The 24,114-nt window shown below is 42.7% G+C and overlaps 1 protein-coding gene across 1 annotated transcript; it reads right to left on the bottom strand.

The window, feature by feature from the left end:
• Positions 1 to 479: 479 nt before the first annotated feature.
• SUB1 (SUB1 regulator of transcription) lies at positions 480 to 15,792 on the bottom strand. Its single transcript, XM_075726233.1, has 5 exons — positions 15,758 to 15,792; positions 13,770 to 13,842; positions 11,908 to 12,027; positions 6,428 to 6,536; positions 480 to 3,965 (listed from the first exon to the last, which is right to left on the bottom strand). The coding sequence occupies exons 2-5, from the start codon at positions 13,839 to 13,841 to the stop codon at positions 3,886 to 3,888; spliced, it is 381 nt and encodes a 126-aa protein (XP_075582348.1). The 5' UTR covers position 13,842; positions 15,758 to 15,792; the 3' UTR covers positions 480 to 3,885.
• Positions 15,793 to 24,114: the final 8,322 nt, after the last annotated feature.

Below are 24,114 nucleotides of genomic sequence, written 5' to 3'. Positions count from 1 at the left end.
AAGAAGCCTATGCTGACCTTCCTTCCTAAAGAAGCCTCGCTGACCTAACTGACCATCGATAATAAACGGGTGAGAACCTTTTTTCTTTCTAATCTATGGTTACATTTTTTGTCAGATCAGAAAGAAACTCCACTGAAAAAGATAATCAGCCATTTTCTTAACAGTAGTGACTTACCAGGCACTTCCCTTCTGTTTGATGTTTAAAAGTGTGTATCTGCTGCTTCCATATCTATATGACACTCGTTCTTCTATCAGTGAAAAACTTCTGTCCCTCCAGACTACACAATCAATCCCCCACCCGCAAACATCGACCAAGTATGAGATGATTAAGTTTTCAAATTTCCAAATTACAACAGCTGCAAGAAACAAACAGCAGTTTCCATAACAATTTAAGAAAAAATGTTTTAGTGCAGCTAAATGCCTATTAAAAATAACACTATGTCAACAGAAGTAATTTATTTCCAAGTGTTCAAATTGTTATTACACGTATGCCATTTAACTACTTTTTATTTGAACATTAACATAATTACAGTGGGAGGGCTTATATTTCCAGTGGCGCCTCTGCAGTAAATACCACCAGAGCAAAACATGAAACATTCCACATGGTTAACAATATGACATTTGAGTTACCAGAATCACAATCATCAGTTTTTTTGCTAACAGATCACATAAGAAGTACGTAAGTGGGGCATTTCCTTTAACAGAAATATCAAATTTAGTACTGCATTCGTTTAATTTCAATATGAACATCTCTACATAAGAGCAACATCATACATGACAGTTTGATTTATCACACATATGGTACTTTGGCAGCTCTAACTGTGATGTATTTTTTCCTCCTAAGCTCCATAGTAGGTTTAATTTATAAAACATATTGCTAATATGCCCTGCATAAACATCAAGAATCAAATGCATCTTTCTTTTGCCACTTCAGTGGGAAAGGGAGCAGTGGTTTTATCCCATATTACACAGTCTTTTCATATATGCACCATTTTCTTCCATGGACACTTCTACATGTACCCTAAGTACCACTTTGTCTGCAAGAAAATAATCTTTATTCAAAAAAATCTGAATTTTCTTCTCAAATTAGAAAGACTACGGCTGTAGACAATTACATGACAAATCACTACCAGCTATTTATTTCAAAATAACATTGAATGTGTCCAATTTTTGTCAAGTAACAAGCACATCAGTCACTTGAGGTGCAATGAATTCCCTCACAATTCAATGCACCCCATTTGGTGTTCATTTGTGAAACTTTTTTTTTTTTAGTTACCTTTTTTGTAGACATTCATGCAGATATTACGATTGGCTCAGGTAAAATATACAATATTTTATCATTATTACAGGCAGAAATATTACTGGCAGATGGAAAACTATTTTTAAACACATAAGCTAAGTAAAATCAAACTGCCCCAAGTTTTATCAAGTAAAATGGGATAAACAGCTCCAGTAATTATCACCACAAATTCAGCAAGGGCATTATCTATAAGAGGAACTAATAGTTCTTGGTTAACAAATACTAATCTCTTTGAAAACCTCTACTATCAGTTTCCACAAGAGAACTAATCACCATATTAAAACTTTTCCACTTACTCCCCCCAAATGAATTTAATTCTCCACCTTCCTGAACACAATTATATTGTACTCTGATACACAACTGCCATCCAATGACCTACTACCACAGTAATCTAAGTGAGTACAATGTTCCCTCTAGTATGATAATCATGCACTTTAAAGCAGCCACATGAAAGTTTTGAGGTAAAATGGGTGACAACTGGTTGCAAAATTTCAGCTTTAAAGGAAAAAAAAATCATATATACATACCACAAATAAAAAAACACCTAGAACCTGTCGACAGTGATCTGAAGCAATTTATTTCATTCACTCATTGTGAAATTGTAGCAGATATTTCATGTTTATTCTATTTGGTCCAAATATCCCTACATGCCTTTAAGAGTCACTCAAAAAAGTACGTGCCCAAAAATGCATCTGCTACCACAAAACATCTCTTCCCCCTTTCATTCACCCTCAAGCAGTTCTTAAAAATTCAGATTTCCTGAGCTATACAAAACCAGATCTTATTTGTAATATGTCAACAATGGGTAAGTTAAAAAGCAGGTGGAGATCTCTGACATAGTATTTTGATTAAATAACATGTATTCAATTTGATGAAGTCACCCTTCCTCATCCTTCGATACCTATTTGTATTGAATTATAAACTCTGCAGCACAACGAACAGTCTGTGTATGGCACTTCCATGCATGTCTGCAATATAAACAATTATGTTAAGATATTCCAAAATTAAACAAATAGTAAATCCTGTTTATCTATACAAAATGTAAAAAATACGTTAACATCAGATGGGAAAATTACAGCCAAACCAATTAAGTTGTACATTCGCTACACAGACTTGAAATGTGAATTTTCATGAAGTTGTTTCATCTTCTTCCTTCGATTAACTGAATTAAGACAGAAAATGAACTCTTCTCCAATTCCGCTAATGTACATTTCTTCACTGTAGTTATTATGTCAGCTAACTTTGATCTTTCACCGTTAACTTCCATGCTGGCGTGCCCCGTACCTCTCCACATTCTACTCAAACATCATATTCTCCCTTCTTTGTTCCATTAAGTTTGTGACACCTACCAAGAAGCCCTTCAACTGGGGCAGCATCTAGTGTAATAGAGCTTCCACTGGACAGAAGCTTCTCTTACCAGAATAGTACAATGACTGACAAGCAAAGTTCACTAGAATCATGATCCACTATGTACCAGCGCTTCACTTAAGTGCCAGGTATCTCCTGTACAGAAGATAAAACAGCTGTGCACATGTAAGCCACACAAAGCAAGACAAGTTAAGTGGTTTGGGCAGGCAGCATGGACAGGGCAGAAGCATGATAACCAGACTTTTTCTCTGAAGCCATTTTAACCCTGTTTGACTGTTTCACCTGTGTTACAGCCTAGTTTAAGCATTGTTTACGCAATACTCTCAACCAAACGAAAGCCCTACAAAGACAGGTTAACTGTTCTTTTCTGTAGAATAACTAGTTAGTTTGTGTTCAAGAACGAATTTAATGCAAAGCTTCAAAAGGGTACCTAACTAATAACCACACTTGGAGCTTTTAAATACTATCTTACTCTGAGGTATATGTCTATTACTGTAAAAGTTTATGCATCACATTCTAAAATCTAGGGTCCAAGAAAAAAGGCTAATTGTATTTTCTAAGTCAAGCAAGCTATAGAAAAATGGGAAGAAACAGCATGTGGCTTGTGTTCAAGTGTTATTGTTGAGCATAACACTTCATGCAAGTAATGCAAAAAAGTCTATATACTCAGGACTGTTTACATCTGAATAAATAGGGTAAATTAGCAAATACAGTATTTAAAATTATCTACAAAAATGTGTTTTACCAAGTATTCACTGTATCAAGTCTTAAAGCAGAAAGCTGTCAGGGCAATACCAAAGAATATGAAATAAAAGAAAAAAAATTAAACGGAGACATTTCAAGAAATCTCCTCAGAAAACAAGTTCATATTAACTGTTAACTAAAGTGAAACTAAAACAAAGACTAAAGCTATTAGGTGGCCTTATCAGCAAACACTTTCAATCAAAAGGCCATAAACAAGTATGCTTTACATATTATTTGATTTGTTTATTTTACACCATAAGGTGAAAGCAACACATTTGCTTTTAGTAAAGTATAGACAAATAGCCTCACTCAGAATACACTTTTAATGCACATAAAAAAAGTATTCATCTTACAAATCATTTTGCAATCCAAATATACAATAGCTTGGAAAACAATATTTTAGAAAACAAAAGCCAATGTAAAAAGACCGCTTAAACAACTAAAGTGATAAAAGTTTCTGTATGGCTCTGTCTTTACAGTTTTCTTACTGCATCATCAATATCAGAAATCTGTTCCTTCAGCTGGTTCCACTGTTCTGGATTTAAAGAAATACCTGAAATGCATTAAAAATAAACACTTAAGACAAAAAGAAAATTGTGGTACAGGATCTTGCATAATTACTATCAAGGCTTGTTTCATACACGAAGTCTGTCATAACTATTAATGTCTGAACTACTTCAACAACCATCTCAGTTACAAAGTGAAACAAACTACTCATTTGGAGAACTTCAGTTTAACTTTAGACTTCAGCCTATCTCTGGAGAAGTTTAAATTAAAAAGAAAACGAATAGAGTGTAACAAATTCATTCACAAGCGTTAGGCTAAACACAGGAAGTGAAATACACCTCTGGCCTTGACAGAAGGCAGCACAAAAGCCCTGAGATGTTGGAGATCACTCATTTTCCTGTTGGCTCCTAAAAGCCATACCTCTGTGAACTGAACTTCTATGCACTTTTAAAGTACCAGAATTCTGGTTGGTTTTTTTTTTCCTCCTGTTTCTTAAAGCACTGTAAATAACACTTACTGTAAGTAACATTTTGGAGAGACTCAATTCCACTCCCTAGCACTCACAAACCACCACGGAAGTTATTTTGTCGCTTCAAGCTCACTGTAGTCTCTAGTGATATTCAATCAATAATAATTCTGTGTCCCACAACACATCTCCTCAGTTCTAGATTTGTACTTCCTCAAGCTCGGGTCCAAGCACATGTTTCCTTTGTGCTTTAGCCTCTTCATTCTTCCTCTACAATCTCTATGCCAACTCTGTGCAAGTACAGACTCATAGGCCTACCCCCTCATACTCTCTCCAGCCAGGCTGGTCTACTGTTTACCCCCACTCTCTCCCCTCAGTGAGCAGGCTTCCTGCATTGCTTGCTCCCTCTTGGTGGAGCAGGACGCAAAGGCAGGTGATACTCTGAATTCCATTTTTGAGGCTCATCACCTTTTTTTTTTTTCCTACCATCACTGTCTTATCAGAGCACCACCATAATTTTGAGCAGCAAGCAGTCTGCATGGAGCTACTCCAAGCAGTATTCCACCAGTCTTTAGAGGGCAGGTTTCTTTTGAAACAGTTAGGTCAGGTGTGCTAGCCATCATTAGGGGACCACGCATCATCAGGATGCCCCTGAACCACACACCAGATGAACTGGTTCATACAGTTCAGACCTGCTGTTTGAAACAATCTTACACAATAATTTAAACCGTTGGATTTTTTCTTCTGTTTTTTATTACAGAAATTCAACTGTTTATACTGTTTTTAGGATAGCTAGATAAGTGGCTCTAAGTGCATCAATGGAACATTTGACTCACATATTGTATCAGATTATTACTAATTTTATCCTAATAAAATTCAGGCCCTTTTGCGACATTGATAAACATTTCTATCTATATCATGTAATTTTTGGCACTTGGCCTACCCATCAAATCTCACTGTAGTTTGCCACTCAAACTGCATACACTTTTGACTTCCAACTCAAAACACAGCAGGTTAAAGTCCTGAGATGTTAATCTTTTTGGTTAAGTAGCAACAACACATCCAAACCAAGAAATTTTCCTGCACAGAACCAATACACCTGTTCATACAAACCTATTCTCATTATTTAAGAAGTGTTGAAAATGCTTCTCAAGCTTTCCAAATATCTATTCACTGAGTTGCTCCTGGACACATCAGAAGAACATAACAAACCTTATGCTGATTGTATGTTAAATGTCTTCAATCTCCAGGGCAGCTTGTTTCATACTTACCTCTCTCCTTGGCACAATATGAAAACCGATTAGAAGCAGGCTTTTTAACAGAAGCAACATGACATTAAGCAAAGCACTACTACTGCAACTATTCTCACACCCTCATCTTGCAGGTGGCAAAGTTCTGAAAATGGTTCAGTGAAAGCATGCCATAAAAAGCAGGCATGGGAGTGGCAATTAAAGGTACAATGGCTTATGCTGTGCTGCAGATTAGAAGCACAGTACCAAAACTTGAACGCTTGAGGTATTTTCACCTCAACTAAAATCTTGACATATTTTTTTCCAAAATTAGTCACATTAAGTGTTTTAATTATTTTAATCTAAAAATTTCATAGAAACTGAAAGACATAATTAAGGAAATTAGCATCTTATCAGAAATGAGTAAGTTAAATCTTTTCAGTGAATTTTGAAATAAGAAACCCAATTGTAATGAAAGGAATTGATTTAAGTTAATCAAGGCTGGGGGGGTGGGGGAAAGTATGGCTATGTTTATAACTCCCATACCAAATCTCCTTGTATTTCATGCCTTGTTTTCCATAAATCTTGGAGGACCCATTTAGGAAAACAGACTCAGGCCAACGAACCCACTTTGCTTTTGTTTCTAATCTACAGATAAAACTAGTCATTTGTTAAAATATAAATTATAAAAAAGTAAAAATATTACTCTAAAAATATCATGTACCAACAGAGTATAAAAATCTGATATACAAAAGTTCTCCAGCAAACTGCAGACAATGTTTTAATACAAAATAACATGAAGCAGAACAATACCTTTTCTGCCAGGCTTCATTTCACCTTCTTGATCCATCCAATATTCTCTAATATCAATTAAGACTTTCCCTTTAAAGTCACGAACACTGACATACCTCATTTTGCCAATCTGTCAAAACACATATAAGGGTTTTTTAGGTATTTTACATATCACAGCACTCACTTTTCCCAGCAGTATCAGACTTGGACATGTGACATTGCACACTGCAGCTTATTTTAGACACCAGAGAAACAACTAGACCAAAAGCTTAATCCAGAGTAGTCAGTAGGCTAATAGGTAATGACAAAATAAATGGATGAACTACTTAAAACGAGTTGAGCATTCCATGTTCAATGCAAAAGTAGCTCTCCTAGAATAAAAATACTTATATTCTTAGCACGCTTACTTCTTATGAAAGCCACTAATTTACTTTTTCTGAAATAAAGTTTTGCCTCTATTATAACCATCTTCATTTGCAGCAGTTGTAAACAAACAGGGAAAGAGGGAGCTCTACTCCCAAATCTAAATTTTAGTCCATTCCATATGTACAGAAAGCAAATTAGATACTCACATGAGATAACAATTTCTAGAGGGGTTTTTGTTTGGGTTTTTTTTCTTTTTTTTTTAAACACAGTAAATACAGATGGAAATGAAAGTTAGCCACCAATTGTCCCATGCCTGCTCCTAAGTCATTGTGGCACTTCATTGGAACTGTGGTTAAAAGACTATCTCACTGTACCTGGTGTTCCAAGAAAACATTCAAATCCTTTAAGTTTACCAGCACGTAGCATAGTATGAAATGACCTTGGAATTCCATAATTTCTGCACCATAGTGGCTTAACTGAATGAGGGTGCTTTTTTTCGGGGGCACACGGGGCACAGGGGAAGGAGAGCAGTCACACTGACAACTGTGCATTACACTACATATTTAGGCTCATTAAACGTCCTTCCAACTTTGATAAAAAACTATTTGTTCACATAAATTCAAAGTATAATGTGAATTTAAGAATCATAAATTAGACAATAAAAACACAATCAAATACAATTCATGTAAGAAATTCTGAGAATTCTGCATGCACCTTCTGGGTACACTTTATGAAGAAAGAACACACTCTAAAGTAAACAATTTTAAAATAGAATATTCCCTCCTGATAAAACACTAACTTTTAGTCTTCAACCTCCTTAGTTTATGCATCTTGCATTTTGATACAATTTAACAAGGGCCAAACACATCTTACTAGCATGAACTCTGACCAGAAAGGTTGAACAACTCTCCTACCAACTAAAATCATCCACAGACGTTTAAGTCATAGGCTGTTATTTCACAAAGTAGATATAAACATGAATGCCTTATGCTTAGAGTGATTATTCTTCTTATGCAGATCATGTTAAATTAACTCTAAATTTTATTTTAAAACAGTTAGGACATCTTTAGATACCGCAAGCCTGAAGCAGTTTTCCTACTTCAAAGCATCCTTTAAAATGAGTAAGACATTACAGTTTGTAAGATAGTATTTTTTGATTGATTTATTAAATACTTTCATGGTACTACAAAATTAACATTCAAAAATCAGGTATGATGTCATGGTAGCTTAGTTCTTTCAGACCCAGCTTGGTACCATGCCTAAGTCTGTCAGCTCTGCTGGCAAAGAATATCCCAAATAGCCTACATGAACAACATTTCTTGGTTTTACCCTGTAACGCTTCAGTGACTTTTAAGGTCACCTTTAAGAACAGCTTCAAGTAGTAGTACTCCACAACACCTTTTCTTTCCAGGGCTGTCAAAGAATATTAGTGCATTGCCAAGTAATTCCAGATTTACTTTAAGAAAGAAATCTGATACAATATAGCAGATTACAGCTGCAAATACAGTAAGAGGATTTAGGTTTTCAAATTTAAGGATAAAACTGTATGTCTTAATTCAACTACAGTAAAGCAAGGGGCAATAATGCAAAGTTCCCATTCACTCAATCAGTAAGTCCACGTTAAATGGAAACAGTTCTGCATTAAAATGCTGAAATTAAGTTAGGTTTTACATCACTGTCTAGGTTTCAGCTGAATGTTCACATTAAATTTTGAATGTTCAGTTGAACTCTATGCAAAACAGTTACCACTGCTAAAAACTTTAAATAGTCTTCTAAAGTACAGTTTCAATTAACATCTAAGGTTAAAAACCTCTACCAAAATCTAGATTTAACTATTTAAGTACATCGATGTTTCTGGATGTTCAGTTACCTGCAATTCTGGCACAGACTCATTTCTGAACAATTCTTTTTTTCACGTAGCGGCTGACAGTCGTAGAATAGTTTCACTGACGTAAGACACCTTTCTATCTCTATAACCACAGTAGTGTTCCAAGGGTTGCATTGACTTATTGCAGCATAGTTACTGCAGTTCCACCTTCACAGACAAGTTCACATGCTTTTTATTAAATATTACAGCTCCTTAGATTATACTATTCTACTGAATAACATATATCAGAAGATGTTAAAAGCATTATTTCCAGGTTTCCGATTCTTAGAATAAAATGCACTGAACTGTGTCTCAGGGTTCCTCTCACAGCTATGCAACTGACTTCCTGTATGGGTTTCAGCAACCACCTTCTTCACCATTTTTCCTCCTATTTCCAGTTTGTATTGATTAAACTGTATACACACTGTGGAAGTAGAAACAGCAAAAACACATCCTTCTTTCTTAGGTGATAGCTATATGCATAGCATTAGGAGGAACACAATAAAATGTCCTATAAATGGTGAGATCTGCAACACAGTAAATTGTGAAATGCATCAGTGACCACCTAAGTTTCAGAATTAATGTGCTAAACCAATCACCTTTCCGGAGCATCATAAACTTATGTATTTGTCTACTTTCAGGAGCCTATGATAGATAGGCATTATACTGGGAAACCGAAGAACTTATTTCTCACAAGTCAAAAAGCAAGTACAACCAAAACTTAAAAAAAAAAAAAAGGGGGGGGGCGGGCGGAGCACAGTGGCAGGACAACACACAGATGGACGACTTTTGAACTAACAATTTCAGTGAAATGCCTGATCATGGAATGTGGTACCACTCTGGGTAGTCATTAATACTGCGTCCTGACAGCATTAACAAACCTTATCCAAATCAGGCATAGGTAGATGACAGGATTTGTCAAACTAACCAAAGCACATGATGCAGAGCTCACGTTGGCTTGAAGCCACAGACAGGAATCCAATGTACCAACACTAAACCCTTCCGCACTAACATGAATAATGCTTGTCCTTAGGGCCTCTAGTAATACATCACAAAGGGGAGTAAGATAAATTTCCACACCCCAACTGCACCCAAATCCTTTAACAACAAATTCCAAAGTATACTAGGCCATCTATAAAACCTAAAAAGGCCAAGACATGTAAATAAATAAAATACACTTGGTCTCTTATACTGAATTATTTCCCTTCTACTTACGTTTATACTATTCTTCATAATTAGTTTCAAGAATACCATTACACCATTAGTCTCAAACAAAAAAAATAAACCCTAGATCTTTACAAAAGTGCTGAATCTCCCAAATACAGCAGTCACAGTGACCTCTATATTAAGGGAAGATGTATACTTTAAGAACACAGCCTGACATGTAGAACAACAAGCCTCTAAGTTTCACATTATTTTCTGCCACCCCCACACACAATATGGACACCACAGAACTACTGACTATCCTATGAATGCTTTACAGCCCGATTTCCATCAGCTGAAGCAATGCTTGTAAGTTACACTGCAAAGTCACTTGCACATCAGAGATCATTTTACTGCCATGGGAAAGCAGAAAGGAGAGTTTCTAGTATTACTAAGAACCCTAGAACAAAAAAACCCCATACCTAAAAAATTAACATGCAACTAGATCTTCTAGCATGCTCTCCTGGATAGGGGGAAGTATCCTCAGACCTACAGTGCTATTTCTACACTGAAACAATTGCATCTTAGTTAATGTACAGAAGCTGATGCAGCATGGAAAACCTCACAATGCTTCAGATAACACAGTAAATGATGTAAAAAAAATTTTGTTGTTGATTAACTAAAAGGCAGGCAGAGACTAAGTAACACTGATGTTTTAGGTCAAGGTGATATTCAAATATTTTTTCTGTATTGCACTCAACACTAGAAGAATCCTGTTCTTATCAGACTAACAGGAGTCCTCTACTGTCTGTTTTTAGTAACTTTTTATTATCTTAGGTCAAAAAGGTTGGAAGAAATCGGAGCACACAGATACTTTTGCTTTTATTTGAAAGGGTTTTGCATTGGGGGAACATTAAAAATTTTAACAACTTTCTCCAAGGCTGGAATTTCTGAACTTATTACAAACGTAGCATAAAGCTTATACATAGGTTTTTTGAGTTCTAACTGCAGTTCACTTCATACGGTGTAGAAGACACTATCTCATTTTTCCTACATGGTTCAAAGCATGTCCCAGCAGAACTAAAAATATTGTATTCTTCCTTCAATACGGAAGTCCAGGCATTGCCTTCAACTGAAGCTCTCCCTCCCAACTATACATGAAGAGGAAAGTGACAATTGATAGATTAAAAATAACTGCCCTGTATTACAGTATCCATTAAGGAGGTCTTCTCTCTAGAAAAGATTGCCCCCCCGCCCCCCCCCCCCATTACTTGGCATAGCTACAGCCCAAAAGCATTTCTTTTGCCTTACTCAACCTTGGGGCCATCTTGTCAGGCACCTCTGCCATACCCTTTTACAAACTTAAGAATCAAAGTCTCTGAGAACTTAAGTTTCTTTCCAGCCAGCTAGTCAGAGACATTTAACAAGTCTTGATGCACACTCCTAAAACATGTAATTCTGAGCTACATATATTCTTGCACACCTTTCAGCACACACTGCTCCTACCTCGTCTAACCCCAGGAACTGCAATACCCTGAACTCAGAAATGCATCTTGCTACTGAGAAAGGTATATTCATCCCATCTTAAAAAACAAGGACAATGTTACAAATTACAATCTTTCTGGATGTTCAGTGAGAAAAACCTGCATCATAAAACAAAGGAACAAGCAAAATTTATTCCAAGACACTGTCTTATAATACAGGAGCCAAGTTGCCCTTGACCTAGTTAAATAGGAACGAAGCGTCCATGCTTCGGTTTCCAAGAACCTTTCTCTTAAGAGCCCTGATTAAAAACATTTCCATGTAGAGACAGTCCTGATCTAATATTTACAGTATAGTCATGGTAAGTGCTGTATTTACCGACAAAATGACTACCCACAGTTACCATGGGCAAAGACATGAGGGCTAGATCAATTGCTACAACTCAGATTCTTTTACTCTGCTGAAACCTCACAACACTTTTCCTGAGCATCTCATCTGCATGCCAGCATCGTAATCCCCTTTGGCCAAGGCTTTAGGAGGCCAAGCACTATGCTGTTGAGATATTCAGATTACCTCATAAAATTTATACTCAGTATAATGTAACATGTTACCTTAACCAGGCTCTAAGAATCATCAATTTTACCTGAAACATATTCTCGTCTCTGTTACTGCTTTGCTTAGAAGAAGCTGCACCTTTTGAACTTTCACCAGTCTTTTGTTTCTTTACAGGCTTTTCTGGAGCTGCTTGCTTTTTCCGCTTTGCCTTGGAGTAAGAATAAAAAGAGAAAAGCATGAACCACAACTCACAGATTCTGTAAGTTAAAGAAAAGTTCACATTATGGTCACAAACTACTACTATGCAATGCATGTTATCATCTTTCTGCTGTGAAGGCAGGAATCCAATGCTGTACATTTAGACTGGAATTAAAAAAAAAAAACCTCTCCAAATCTGGAGCCTAATTCTGTTCCCAGTGACGTTTACCATAATAGTTTGGCTTTAAAGAGAATTGAATTAGATGAAAATACATTCCAAAAAACCTACTCTTTCTGCACAGTAATACTGTTGGTTCAGTAGCTTTAATAAAAACATTGAAGTCTGATGGAAGTTTCACCCTCCTTTCCACAGAGTGCAACAAAAAATGCAGGACAGCTTACAACTCTTCTAACAAAAGAGAAAAACGAGATGAGATAATGAAGAAAGGATCTGGAAATCACCTCCCTCAGGGTAATTTTTTTTTTAAATCAGCATCCAATCTCTGTCCAGAGCATGATAAATTAAACATATTTTTAAAACATTCAGACAGTATCGCCTGTAAATCAGATTACCCGCAGATGCTACTAAGTTACTATTTCTGCTAATGGTTATATAGTAACCATGCCTGCCCCAAAAAAAGAGTAATACAAAGATACCAAAAATTAGTCTCACCTGCTAGAATCATATTGCGGATACCTCTTTTGAAGACAGTTCCAACAAATATGGGAGGTTATAATGGGAAAACACCCCCCTACACCTTACTGCCCACTAAAGCATACTGTTAGACTATGTCTTTTTAAGAATGTAGTTCCCTATCAAAAAAAAAGAAAAGAATCACCTGACCATTTTCTCTTATATTAAGATCTGACAGAGCACCTAATTTGCAAAGTGAAACCAACTCACGTTTAAACCAATTCAGCAAAGCAGACCAAGTCTCTTCACATGCTACATTAAAAGACCTGATGTCTGCATTGCCACTTGGCATTTCTTAAAAAGATAAATTCACTGTTTTTTCCTGGTTTTGTTCATAATGACTGGTACATCTATACAGACTTATAAATTAAATAAATACTAAAAATAACTGGGAACACTCTATTTATACATTTAAAACAGTCAACATATGTTAAAATTTATCAACTCAAAGACATGCAGGTTGGCTCTGCTTTTAAGTGAGAAACTAGCAGATGGTTACTACAGTAAATGTAAGAATCTGCAAGAGAAAAAGAACGTGCAAACAAGATAAGCAAGTAGCACATGGAGGACAGGGCAAGTGCAGGTTTTTGTTTTGGACAAGTAATCCAGACACCAAAATGGTGGGGGGGGGGGCGGGGGGGAGCTGTCCTCAAAATTAGTCCAAATTCTTGCCACCAGGGGCAGCTTATACAGAAGGCTTCTATCACTTGCCACAAACCAGCAAAGAATTCCAGGAAGCTTATGGTTAGATATATCATACAGAAAACCGTGAAAAGAGCAAAATGCAACTTAAGAAGCAAAGTTTACTGCGAGGCAAAAAGCATCCTATCCACCCAAACCCTAATCTTAGGACGTGGGTTTTGTTGTTGTTGTTGTTGTTGGGGGGGGGGGGGGGGCGGGGGGGGGGGCGGTTAGGAGAGGAGGGTGTTTTGGTTTAGGTGTCTGATAAATCATTTGGAATGACATGCACATTGTGATATAACGCTCACCTAATTCCTTAACCCCAGCCTGAAATATAAGAGTTAATACAGTAGCAATAAACTGCATGTAAAGTTCACCTTTTTGTCAACTTCACTATCTGAATCACTGGCAGACGAGCTTGAAGACACAAGTTCCTTTGATTTAGGCATTCTAGGAAGAGAAAAACAATGTGAGAACACTATACAAGCAATATGTCCCATTACAGCTGGAAAGCCATCTTCAAACCTGTTTGTCAAGGCTCATCTTATTCAAAACCCTCCTAAAGACTTTCCTGCCTTTTCATACAAGCTTTAATACACGTTGTAGATGTGTTCTCAAACACTTTTCCCTCTTATATCTCTTCTCCTTTTTGCTGCAACTGCATTAGATGCAGTGCTTTAGTTTCTGAACCATTTACAAAGGGACAATTTTTCACCAGTTTCATATATCCCTAGATATGGTGGAAACCATAATGTAAAAAATACAATACAATACTGTCCCCCAACTGAATTCTTTATATTACATTCTCAAATGTAAACTATTAAGGCCCTAGCATTATCTATAGTCTTACACAGGCATTTCACCCAGTTGGATTTGCAAGCAACATGCTGCATAATTGTCATACATGAAGCTGAAGTTCCCACCAATAATACAAAAGTCTGAAAAACACCTCAGTTACAGTGAACTACAGTATTGCAATTAATATTCCCACTGCAGCTTCAACACATCAATCACTAGAGTCTATTGCATTTGCGAGACAAGTGGACATTCAACTTTCCTTGAATGCATGCTGCCAGGTGCGCTTCTACGTCTCTCTAGTATGCAAACATGTGGTTAGATATAGCAGTTGCACATCTTGCCTGCTACTAGAAACTGTTTGTAACAAATAAATAGCTCACTTGTTCTTCCAGAATAAAAATAAGCATCCAAGAGAAATGCTAGGGAAAGATTAAATAAGCATATCTCAGGAAAGAAAAAGGAATAGCAGTGGTTTTTAAACTGGCAGTGAAAAAAACATATGCAAATGAAAAAACAGAGTCTGAATAACCCTAATGGATCAACGTGGTTCTAAAGTAGGGCAAGTTCTGTCCGCCCTAATAGCTTGGAGTACAATGATGGAAGCTGTAGCACTGAAAATGAAACAGTGTATGGGGAAGCACACATAAGCCGCGCTGCAGGATGGAGGCAGAGGAGAGCTGGAATAGGACAATGTAAAAATAAGCACAGCGATGACATGAAATCAGGGAGTCAAACAAGAAAAGACTTGATAGGCGAGGGGACCGAGCACCAGCAGGGGATAACCCCAGGGCCGGCAGCAGGATGAGAGAGTGACAACATGGAGGAAGGTGGGGGCAGAAAGTAGAGGAAAAAGAAATGGAGGGTGGTAGGTGCCCCTGGGGAGAGGCTGGCAGACAGAGCGTGAGGAGACACCGAAGCACCGATGAGAGCGAGGGCGTAATGAGATGGGCCAAGCGAGGACGAAGGAAAGGGAGAGAAGAAAGACAAGCCAAGATGAGCTAAGAACACCAGGTAGGCGGATCCCAGCCGCCATTTTCCTCCCCTATTCCTCTTTTCCACGGCTCGTGTTGCCCCCCGAGGGAAAGTAGCGAGGGACCGAACAGGGGGCCGCAGGCAACGACGCCCAGGTTCTCCCGGGGCAGTGTGGCAGCAAGCGGGCTGCGGGCCACCGGCGGCAGCAGAGAGAAATGGCAGCACGAAAAAAAAAAAAAGGGTCGGGGGTCGTCAGCGGGCAGGGTCAGATCCCGGCGCGGGGGGAACGGAGCCGGGCGGTTCCCCGCCGCCATTTTCTCCCTCACTCAAATCCTCTTTGCCCCCCCAACATGGCAGCTTCTCCTCGACAACGGCTCCTCCTCCCGCCCCAGGCCCGCTCCGCACCGGGGTATCCCTCCCGCAGGGCACAACGGGCACTCGAGGAAAAGGGGAAGCCTCGCCAGACGGCTGCGCAGCGCGCCTCCCCCGCGCCGGCCGGGAGGCGCCGAGGCCCCGGCAGGGGACGGCGGGGGCGGGGGGACATAGAAAATGGCGGCGGCCCCGGTGGGGCACGAGGGGGGACCCCAACACTCACGTCCTACTCCGCGCGCGGCTCCTCAGCACCGCGAGAGAAACGGAAGTGACGCACCGCGGAATCCCCGCCTCTGCCCTGCACCACGTGGGAGGGGGCGGGGGGGGAGGTGCTTAAAGGGGCCGCGTCCCGTTGTTACTCGTTCCCGCCTCCCCCGCCCCAAGTCGGGGCCCGGGCGGGCGGGCGGTACCAAACGCCTCCCGCCGCGCCGGTCCCGGTCCCCGCCGCCTCACGCCAGCGCCGCGCCGAGGGGGCGGAGACGCGCCCTCCGAAGGGAAACCTGTGGGGCTGGCGGCCGGGCCCTGCCCGCCCCGCGGCCCCGCCTGGAGCCGGGACCCCTCGGGCCTGAGGCGCCGCCGGGGCCGGGCCTTCAGCGGCCGCCTGCCCTCCGCTGAGGGGACGGGAGGAGAGCCCTTAATGCCTAACGGGAACCCTTTTGAAAACCCCAAATAAATCTGTGAATGTCTGTTTCCTTTCGCACGCTGCAGCGGTTCCTCGATCTCGTTGGCAGCCGGCGGGCCGCTCAGCCCTGCCCGAGGAAGCGCCGTCAGGCCGTGTCGCTGCGGTGGCTTTGCATAGCCAAACCGCAGCCCCGGGCGGCGGCTGAGGCGCTGCTCAGGAAAGCGCCGGTTCCCCTTTCTTTCACCGGCTGGCTTGGGTTTCTCTTTCTTCCTGCGGGGCTTTGGGGCCGGGGGGTGCGGGCGACCCCTAGGGCTCCCACCTGGGCAGTCAGGCTGGGGCAGGCGCAGGCCTGGGGCGCTGGGGAGCAAAGGTTAAAACAATCTCTGCTCCTGTTCTGAACACCTACTTTCCAAAAGCCCTCCGAGAAAAAAAAAAAGAAAAAAAGAAAAAAACAACAAACTTGAAAATATCATCTGATAACCTTGCCTATTTCCGTAGCACGTTTACACCAGAAAGCGCTGCATCCCCAGTGCCCCGCTGCCGCCTGCGTCGGGGCTTGGAGAGGGGCTGCTGCAGGCTTAGTTCATCTAAGCAAGTATGCAACGGGTTCTGAGAGCAACCGAAATGACACCTCTTTGGAGGGGAGGTGGGGAAGGGGTGCTCTGCCCCCAGCTCCATGAAAGGAGAAGACTTTCAGCAGCCTTTGCAAGCTGCAATAGACGAAGCACGCTGTCAGACCACGAGTGGTTTCATGTTGTGTCTTCCTGCGTTACCTGTTTGAGCCCGTACTTGCTTTCAGTTTATGATGAGATTTGTTAGTCAATACAACTTCACACAAAACTAACACAGCCTGTTACTGTTTGCTTATCGCTGTTTGCATTGATGGGTCACGTAGTTGTGCTGTAAGCATGGCAGGATGCCAGCGCTTAAGATACCCGCTACCAATTTAGTTTAGTCCTTTTCTCATTGTTCCTACTTCTAGACCCGTGCTTTAGCTACCATGACAATGCAAACTTCTCATAAAAAATGCAAGCAAACTATCAGAAATAGGAAGTGGACTCTAGGTCCAATCCTAGCTTCCAGATACAGCTATTGTTGGTATAGGTGGACTGGGGTGGTGGCTGAACAGCCTCTGTAGTTTCAAGAACAAACACCTATTAATAAACTGTTTAAAATAAAAAGTCTTGGGCTTTTTTAAATTCCAAAGATCCCTGTTCATTAACATGGGCCAGAGGGATAAACTTCATGTTTCAAGAGGGGATAATCCCCCAAAGTCAGTATAAGCAGCTGCAAGTCCTAAGCAGCATTTCTGAAAAAATCCTTACGGGAGGTGCACGAAGAGGTTTTTAGAAGGGATCCATGAGGTCTTTACAGCCCTCACCATGAATTGAGGTAAACTGGCTCTCAGACAGTTTTTCACTTTTTCACTTTAGTAGCAGGAAAACAGGAAGTTAATGCCAGAAATTAGAAGTGCACTTTTTAAACTAATTGATAGAAATTAGCTGTTCATGTTATATATCTTGCAAAATGAAAAGAAAAATAGAAAAATACACAGTTCTTACTACATGCCTGTCCTGGTTTCAGCTGGGATAGAGTTAATTTTCTTCCCAGTAGCAGGCATAGTACTGTGTTTTGGATTTAGGATGAGAAGAATGCTGATAACACACTGATGTTTTAGTTGTGGCTAAGTACTGCTTATGCTAGTCAAGGACTTGTCAGCTTCCCATGCTCTGCCAGGTGCACAAGAAACTGGGAGTGGGCACAGCCAGGACAGCTGACCCAAACTGGCCAAAGGGCTATTCCATACCATATGGTGTAATGCTCAGTATAGAAACTGGGGGGGGCTGGCTGGGAGCAGCGATGGCTGCTCGGTAACTGTCTGGGTATCGGTCAGTGGGTGGTGAGCAATTGCACTGTGCATCACTTGCTTTGTATATTATTATTGGGGTTTTTTTAAAATTTTATTATTATCATTACTATTTTACTTTGTTTCAGTTATTAAACAACAAGCACTGTGGCTACTCAAACCCCCACCACAGGTACTGTGGCCACTCCAACCACAGACACAGGCACTGCAGCCACTCCAACCCTGGTGACAGGCACCGTGGCTAAACTAGAGAACCAACCCCTGCTGGTATCAGTTGCCCCTATACAGAAGAAAAAATACATGAGAAAATCAGCTCGTTTAATAAGGGAGGAAGATGAACCAAGGCCATCACGAGAACGAGAGGAGGAAGAACCTATAAACAAGATGGTAACCACCCGATCCCTATCCCTGAGTGAGCTGCGAGATATGCGAGAAGATTTCAGTCGTCGTCCAGGCGAGCACATCATAGAATCATAGAATCATAGAATCGTTTAGGTTGGAAAAGACCTTTAAGATCATCCAGTCCAACCATTAACCTACACTACCAAGTCCACACTGAGCCAATCAAGGGTAGACTAGACTAAACCATGTCCCAAAGTGCCACATCTAGATGTTTTTTTAACAATTTCAGGGATGGGGACTCCACCACCTCTCTGGGCAGCCTCTTCCAATGCTTGACTACCCTTTCCGTAAAGAAATTTTTCCTAATTTCCAACCTAAACCTCCCCTGGCGCAGCTTGAGCCTATTTCCTCTCGTCCTATCGCTAGCTACTTGGGAGAAGAGACCAACACCCACCTCACTACAACCTCCTTTCAGGCAGTTGTAGACAGCGATAAGGTCTCCCCTCAGCCTCCTTTTCTCCAGGCTAAACAACCCCAGTTCCCTCAGCCGCTCCTCATAAGGCCTGTGCTCCAGACCCTTCACCAGCTTCGTTGCCCTTCTCTGAACACGCTCCAGCACCTCAATGTCTTTCTGGTACTGAGGAGCCCAAAACTGGACACAGTATTCCAGGTGCGGCCTCACCAGTGCCGAGTACAGGGGGACAATCACCTCCCTCCTCCTGCTGGCCACAGCATTCCTGATACAAGCCAGGATGCTGTTGGCCTTCTTGGCCACCTGGCCACACTGCTGGCTCATGTTCAGCCGGCTGTCTACCAACACCCCCAGGTCCTTTTCGGCCCGGCAGCTTTCCAGCCACTCTTCCCCGAGCCTGTAGCATTGCATGGGGTTGTTGTGACCGAAGTGCAGAACCCGGCACTTGGCCTTGTTGAACCTCATACAGTTCGCCTCGGCCCATCGGTCCAGCCTGTGAAGGTCCCTCTGCAGGGCCTTCCTACCCTCGAGCAGATCAACACTCCCACCCAGTTTGGTGTCATCTGCAAACTTACTGAGGGCGCACGCAATCCCCTCATCCAGATCATTGATAAAGGTATTAAACAAGGCTGGCCCCAAAACTGAGCCCTGGGGAACACCGCTCGTGACCGGCTGCCAACTGGACTTAACTCCATTCACTACAACTCCCTGGGCTCGGCCACCCAACCAGTTTTTTACCCAGTGAAGACTACGCCCATCCAAGCCATGAGCTGCCAGCTTCCCAAGGAGAATATTATGGGAGACGGTGTCAAGAGCTTTGCTAAAGTCCAGGTAAATGACATCCACAGCCTTTCCATCATCTACCAGGAGTGTCACCAGGTCATAAAAGGAGATCAGGTTGTTGAAGCAGGACCTGCCTTTCATGAACCCATGCTGTCTGGGCCTGATCCCCTGGTTGATTTGCACTTGTCTGTTGAGTTCACTCAATATGAACCTCTCCATAATCTTCCCTGGCACCGAGGTCAGGCTGACAGGCCTGTAGTTTCCCAGGTCCTCCTTCCAGCCCTTCTTGTAGATGGGCGTCACATTGGCAAGCCTGCAGTCATCAGGGACCTCCCCTGTTAAGCAGGACTGCTGATAGATGATGGATCACCTGGCTGCTCTGATACTGGGAGAATGGGGCCAGTAGCCTGGATTTAGAGGGTAAGGAAGCCAAGCAGCTGGGATCCCTTTCTAGGGAAGGGGGCATTGACAAAGCAATTGGAAAAGGGGCACAAAGTCCTCAGCCTCTGGAGGCAACTTCTGTCAAGTGTGAAGGAAAGGTATCCCTGCAAGGAATATGTTATATATACCGCCCAGGCAAATGGACCAATGTAGAGAAGGGTATCCAGTACCTGAGGGAATTAGGCATGCTGGAGGTGATTTATAGTGACCTGAACGATGAGCAGTTACCCAAAGACCCAGATGAAGTCAGGTGCACACGACCCATGTGGCGGAAGGTGGTACAGAGCGCACCAGCATCGTATGCCAACTCGTTGGCAATACTGACCTGGAAAGATGACAAGGCACCAACAGTGGATGAAGTGGCTGGCCGACTCCAGGAATACCAAGAAAGTATCTCTTCCTCCCTACAGGCCCCACGGCTGTGGAAAACTGTCTGAAAAAATATGCCGAGAGTTCCAACAACTCAGAGAGGATCTGTCCTACTCCCCACCTGCACGGACCAGTATCTCAGCCATTAGGAGTCAGCGTCCTTATGCTCAAGAGAGAGGATATAGAGGATACACACCACGGGGCACCCTGTGGTTTTACCTGCGTGACCACAGAGAGGACAAGAGGAAGTGGGATGGAAAATCTACCTTGACCCTAGAGGCACAGGTGCATGAGTTGCAAGGAAAAACTATTACAAAAGGCGGTTCTCCCAGGAAAATTGCGGCTCCAGTTTCCAGTGAGCAGTTCCCCAGACAGAGTAAGAGGCCTAATTTTATTTCCAATCTTGATCAAGGGACTTTTGATTCGCATTTACGAGGAGTGAACAACAAAGACTATGACCAGTATTAGAGGGGCCCTGCCTCCAGCCAGGTAGAGGAAAGGGACAACCGGGTTTACTGGACTGTGTGGATTCAATGGCCTGGCACATCAGACCCACAGGAGTATAAGGCTCTAGTGGACACCGGTGCACAGCGTACCCTGATGCCATCAAACCATGGAGGGGCAGAACCCATTTGTATTTCTGGAGTGACAGTGGGATCCCAACAGCTAACTGTATTGGAGGCCGAAGTGACCCTAACTGGGAATGAGTGGCAGAAGCACCCCCCTGTGACTGGCCCAGACGCTCCGTGCATCCTTGGCATAGACCACCTCAGGAGAGGGTATTTCAAGGACCCAAAAGGGTACTGGTGGGCTTTTGGTATAGCTGCCTTGCAGATGGAGGAAATTAAACAGTTGTGCACCTTGCCCGGTCTCTCAGAGGACCCTTCTATTGTGGGATTGCTGAGGGTTGAAGAACAACAGGTGCCAATTGCTACCACAACAGTGCACCGGTGGCAATATCGCACCAACTGAGACTCCCTGATTCCCATCCGTAACCTGATTCATCGACTGGAGTGCCAAGGAGTGATCAGCAAGACTTGGTCACCCTTTAACAGTCCCATATGGCCAGTGTGAAAGTCTGCTGGGGAGTGGAAACTAACAGTGGACTATTGTGGCTTGAATGAAGTTACACTGCCACTGAGTGCTGCCGTGCCAGACATGCTAGAACTTCAATACGAACTGGAGTCAAAGGCAGCCAAGTGGTATGCCACAGTTGACATCGCTAATGCGTTTTTCTCCATCCCTTTGGCAGCAGAGTGCAGGCCACAGTTTGCTTTTACCTGGAGGGGTGTTCAGTACACCTGGAATCGACTGACCCAGGGGTGGAAGCACAGCCCCATCATTTGCCATGGACTGATTCATGCAGCACTGGAACAGGGTGAAGCTCCAGAACATCTGCAGTATATTGATGACATCATTGTGTGGGGCAATACAGCAGGAGAAGTTTTTGAGAAGGGAAAGAAAATAGTCCAAATCCTTCTGAAGGCCGGTTTTGCCATAAAACAAAGTAAGGTCAAGGGACCTGCACAGGAGATCCAATTTTTAGAATAAAATGGCAAGACGGACGTCGTCAGATCCCAATGGATGCGATCAACAAAATAACAGCTATGTCCCCACCAACTAGCAAAAAGGAAACACAAGCTTTGTTAGGCGTTGTGGGTTTTTGGAGAATGCATATTCCAAATTACAGTCTGATTGTAAGCCCTCTTTGTCAAGTGACCCGGAAGAACGATTTCAAATGGGGCTCTGAGCCAAGCCTTTGAACAAATTAAATGGGAGATAGTTCATGCAGTAGCCCTTAGGCCAGTCCGGGCAGGGCAGGATATTAAAAATGTGCTCTACACCACAGCCGGGGAGAATGGCCCTACCTGGAGCCTCTGGCAGAAAGCACCAGGGGAGACTCGAGGTGGACCCCTAGGGTTTTGGAGTCGGGGATGCAGAGGATCCGAAGCCCGCTATACTCCAACTGAGAAGGAGATATTGGCAGCATATGAAGGGGTTCAAGCTGCTTCAGAAGTGGTTGGTACTGAAGCGCAGCTCCTGCTGGCACCCCGACTGCCGGTGTTGGGCTGGATGTTCAAAGGGAGGGTCCCCTCTACACATCATGCAACTGATGCTACGTGGAGTAAGTGGGTTGCACTAATCACACAACGGGCTTGAATAGGAAACCCCAGTCACCCAGGAATCTTGGAAGTGATCATGGACTGGCCAGAAGGCAAAAACCTTAGAACATCACCAGAGGAGGAGGTGACACGTGCTGAAGAGACCCCACTGTATAATAAATTGCCAGAAAATGAGAAGCAATACGCCCTGTTCACTGATGGGTCCCGTTGTCTTGTGGGAAAGCATCAGAGGTGGAAAGCTGCTGTATGGAGTCCTATACAACAAGTTGCAGAAACTGCTGAAGGAGAAGGGGAGTCGAGTCAGTTTGCAAAGGTGGAAGTCATCCAGCTGACTTTAGATATTGCTGAACGAGAAAAGTGGCCAGTCCTTTATCTCTGTACTGACTCATGGATGGTGGCAAATGCCCTGTGGGGGTGGTTGCAGCAATGGAAGCAGAGCAACTGGTGGCGCAGAGGCCAACCCATCTGGGCGGCTGCATTGTGGCAAGATATTGCTGCCCAGGTAGAGAACGTGGTTGTAAAAGTTCATCATGTAGATGCTCACGTACCCAAGAGTCGGGCCAGTGAAGAACACTAAAACAACGAGCAGGTGGATCAGGCTGCTAAGATTGAAGTGGCTCAGGTGGATCTGGACTGGCAACATAAGGGTGAATTATTTATAGCTTGGTGGGCCCATGACAGCTCAGGCCATCAAGGAAGGGATGCAACATATAGATGGGCCCGTGATCGAGGGGTGGACTTAACTATGGACAGTATTGCACAGGTTATTCATGGATGTGAAACATGTGCTGCAATCAAGCAAGCCAAGCGGTTCAAACCTCTCTGGTATGGTGGGCGATGGCTGAAATATAAATATGGGGAGGCCTGGCAGATTGATTATATCACACGCCCACAGACCCACCAAGGAAAGCGCTATGTGCTCGCCATGGTGGAAGCAAACACCGGATGGCTGGAAACATATCCCGTGCCCCATGCCACCTCCCAGAACACCATCCTTGATGTGTTGAAAAGCAAGTCCTGTGGTGACATGGCACCCCAGAAAGAATCGAGTCAGACAATGGGACTCATTTCCGAAACAACCTCATAGACACCTGGGCCAAAGAGCACGGCATTGAGTGGGTATATCACATCCCTTACCATGCACCAGCCTCTGGGAAAATCGAGCGATGCAATGGACTGTTAAAGACTCCCCTGAGAGCAATGGGTGGTGGGACATTCAAACATTGGGATACACATTCAGCGAAAGCCACCTGGTTAGTCCACACCAGGGGATCTGCCAATCGAGCAGGCCCTGCCCAATCAAAACTTTTACGTACTGTAGAAGGGGATAAAGTTCCTGTAGTGCACATAAAAAATATGCTGGGGAAGACAGTCTGGGTGACTTCCCCCTCTGGCAAAGGCAAACCCATTTGTGGGATTGCTTTTGCTTCAAGGACCTGGGTGCACCTGGTGGGTGATGCGAAAGGATGGGGAAGTCCAATGTGTACCTCAAGGGGATTTGATTTGGGGTGAAAACAGTCAATGAACTGAATTGTATGATGTTAATTGCTATATAATACCG

This window comes from Pelecanus crispus, chromosome Z (assembly GCF_030463565.1).
Source record: "Pelecanus crispus isolate bPelCri1 chromosome Z, bPelCri1.pri, whole genome shotgun sequence".
NCBI lineage: Eukaryota > Metazoa > Chordata > Aves > Pelecaniformes > Pelecanidae > Pelecanus > Pelecanus crispus.
This window is presented reverse-complemented; position numbering and strand designations above follow the sequence as displayed.

Bases quoted from the DNA above. Each gene is read 5' to 3' on its own strand.
- SUB1 (XM_075726233.1), bottom strand. From the start codon at position 13,841: ATGCCTAAATCAAAGGAACTTGTGTCTTCAAGCTCGTCTGCCAGTGAT. The intron at 12,028-13,769 runs GTGAACTTTACA...TCTTACTCCAAG, and splicing joins ATAGTGAAGTTGACAAAAAG to GCAAAGCGGAAAAAGCAAGC. The intron at 6,537-11,907 runs GTAAAATTGATG...GTGTTTTGACAG, and splicing joins GAGACGAGAATATGTTTCAG to ATTGGCAAAATGAGGTATGT.